Source organism: Silene latifolia, chromosome Y, assembly GCF_048544455.1.
Source record: "Silene latifolia isolate original U9 population chromosome Y, ASM4854445v1, whole genome shotgun sequence".
NCBI lineage: Eukaryota > Viridiplantae > Streptophyta > Magnoliopsida > Caryophyllales > Caryophyllaceae > Silene > Silene latifolia.
The window spans coordinates 14,054,207-14,056,118 of NC_133538.1; the positions used below are offsets into that span (position 1 = coordinate 14,054,207).

At 38.4% G+C, this 1,912-nt stretch overlaps 1 protein-coding gene across 1 annotated transcript; it reads right to left on the minus strand.

Annotated features, from left to right (window-relative positions):
* Window positions 1–249: 249 nt before the first annotated feature.
* Window positions 250–1,322, minus strand: LOC141627625 (protein FAR1-RELATED SEQUENCE 5-like). Its single transcript, XM_074440858.1, has 2 exons — window positions 835–1,322; window positions 250–745 (listed from the first exon to the last, which is right to left on the minus strand). The coding sequence occupies exons 1-2, from the start codon at window positions 1,320–1,322 to the stop codon at window positions 250–252; spliced, it is 984 nt and encodes a 327-aa protein (XP_074296959.1).
* Between the last annotated feature and the right edge of the window lie 590 nt (window positions 1,323–1,912).

The following is a 1,912-nucleotide window of genomic DNA, read 5'->3' on the forward strand; positions in this document are numbered from 1 at the left end:
TTTTCCCGAGCCTTTGTTTTTGCATTGTCTTGGAGGCAAAATTGTAATTTCGCTAGGCACACTTGTTCCCAAGAGCATTCCAATTTCCGCATTTTTGTCCCTTTTCTTTCCAATACTACTATTACCACCATCATCAGCAACACTACATGTTGTTTCTGCAAGTACCCTTTCCTTGAACCCGCGTAAAATGGTTATCAACTCATCACAATTAACATGACTCTGTTCAACTAGTGACACACAAGTGAACATTTATGACCACAATTCAGTCAGTTTGTTCTTTTGTGCATCGACTGATCTGCAATCAGCAAGCAACTCCCCGCCAGAATTGAAGATTGGCTGGCAGGTTGCTAGTTTGCTCCGCCTATTAAGTAGGTATTTGCTTGGAATTTTCTCAAAACCATAATCTTTAAGGACACAGAGAATATGTCGACAGAGTATTCCATGTCTTTCAAATTTCTTGCAATTGCATACTAGTTTTACTTCAGCTGTCTTATAACCCAACTTATAGTCTTTATTTCTCTCACGATCCTTGACGTCTATGTAGAGAATTGCATGATTCTTATCTTTTTCTTTGTCCCCAATGGCACATGTAAAGCATGCTGCTTTTATTTCCACTTTGAACTCCTCGAAAATTCTCGGAGTGTAGGTTTCTGCTGCATGCTTTTCTAGGTCTAGAGGAGTAGCCAAGTCAGGAAACCAGTACTTAGATTGTGCAATCAGTTTTGATTGAGCCCTCGTTGTGTATCTATTGCACTTTCAAAGCACATCCAAAATTCAACAAGGGTCAAATTTGGATTAGTGAAATTGCTAAAAAAATGATTTTCTGACTCGGACCTCGAGGTTGTTCTCATCAACCCTCCTAAGAACAAGTCACGAAAGTAAGCTGGAATCCAAAATTGTCTAATGCCATACTTTTCCTGAAGCCACTCATTATCCGTCAACCCATGAGCTTCCACAATGGCTGTCCATCTTTCCTCAAATTCAGCAGACTCCACATCTTCGCCCCAAACACATGAGTTTATCTCTTTCAAAAACTCAGTTTCTCTACATATCACAGGCTCTACCTTCTCTGGAAACTTCTTCAATATGTGCCACATGCAATATCTATGGTGCACTTTATCTTTAAAGACTTTCTTAAGTCCTCCTTCTATCCCCAAATCTTCGTCAGTTATTATACACACAGGATAACGACCCCCCATAGCTTCTAGGAATCTCGTAAATAACCAAGAAAATGACTCCTTGCTCTCATTAATAAGAAGCCCAGCCCTAAAAGTTACACATCTCTTATGATGATCCACCCCTGTGAAAGTGGCGAATATCATTCTTTACTTATTTTTCCTAAAGGTAGTGTCAAAGGATGTCATGTCCCCAAATAGCAAATAATTTTTTATACTAATAGGGTCAGCCCAGAAAACATGTGACAATCTATCTTTCTCATCTACCTCAAAGTCAAAGTAAAAGGATGGACACATTCTTTTTATTTTCATAAAATGCTCAATAATCATTTGAGCATCCCCTTCTGACATGAACTTTTAGATATCCCTTGAAAAGTTTTTAAAGTCTTCCAATGAAGCACCCACATTTTGATAACCACTGACATACTCCTTAAACATCCTATAGGTCATAACTGGACCTTTGTTAACCTTTGAGTTGTCAACTATCATTTTTTATGAGCTATATTCAATTCTCTCGTTTGCGTCAGATGTACCATTGTTAATGGTGTAGCTGGCATATGATTATGCAATTCAACAAAACCATAAATTTGGTATTTACCGTTAGCAATTCGTTTAAAGTTAATCCTAGCAAGGCAACCTACCCTAGTCCTTTGCCTACGGTGTTTTTTGCCTTTGGCTTCACATTCTCCAGCCTTATTACACAAACAAGCTTTATGTGTAGTGACACCCTGTTTAGT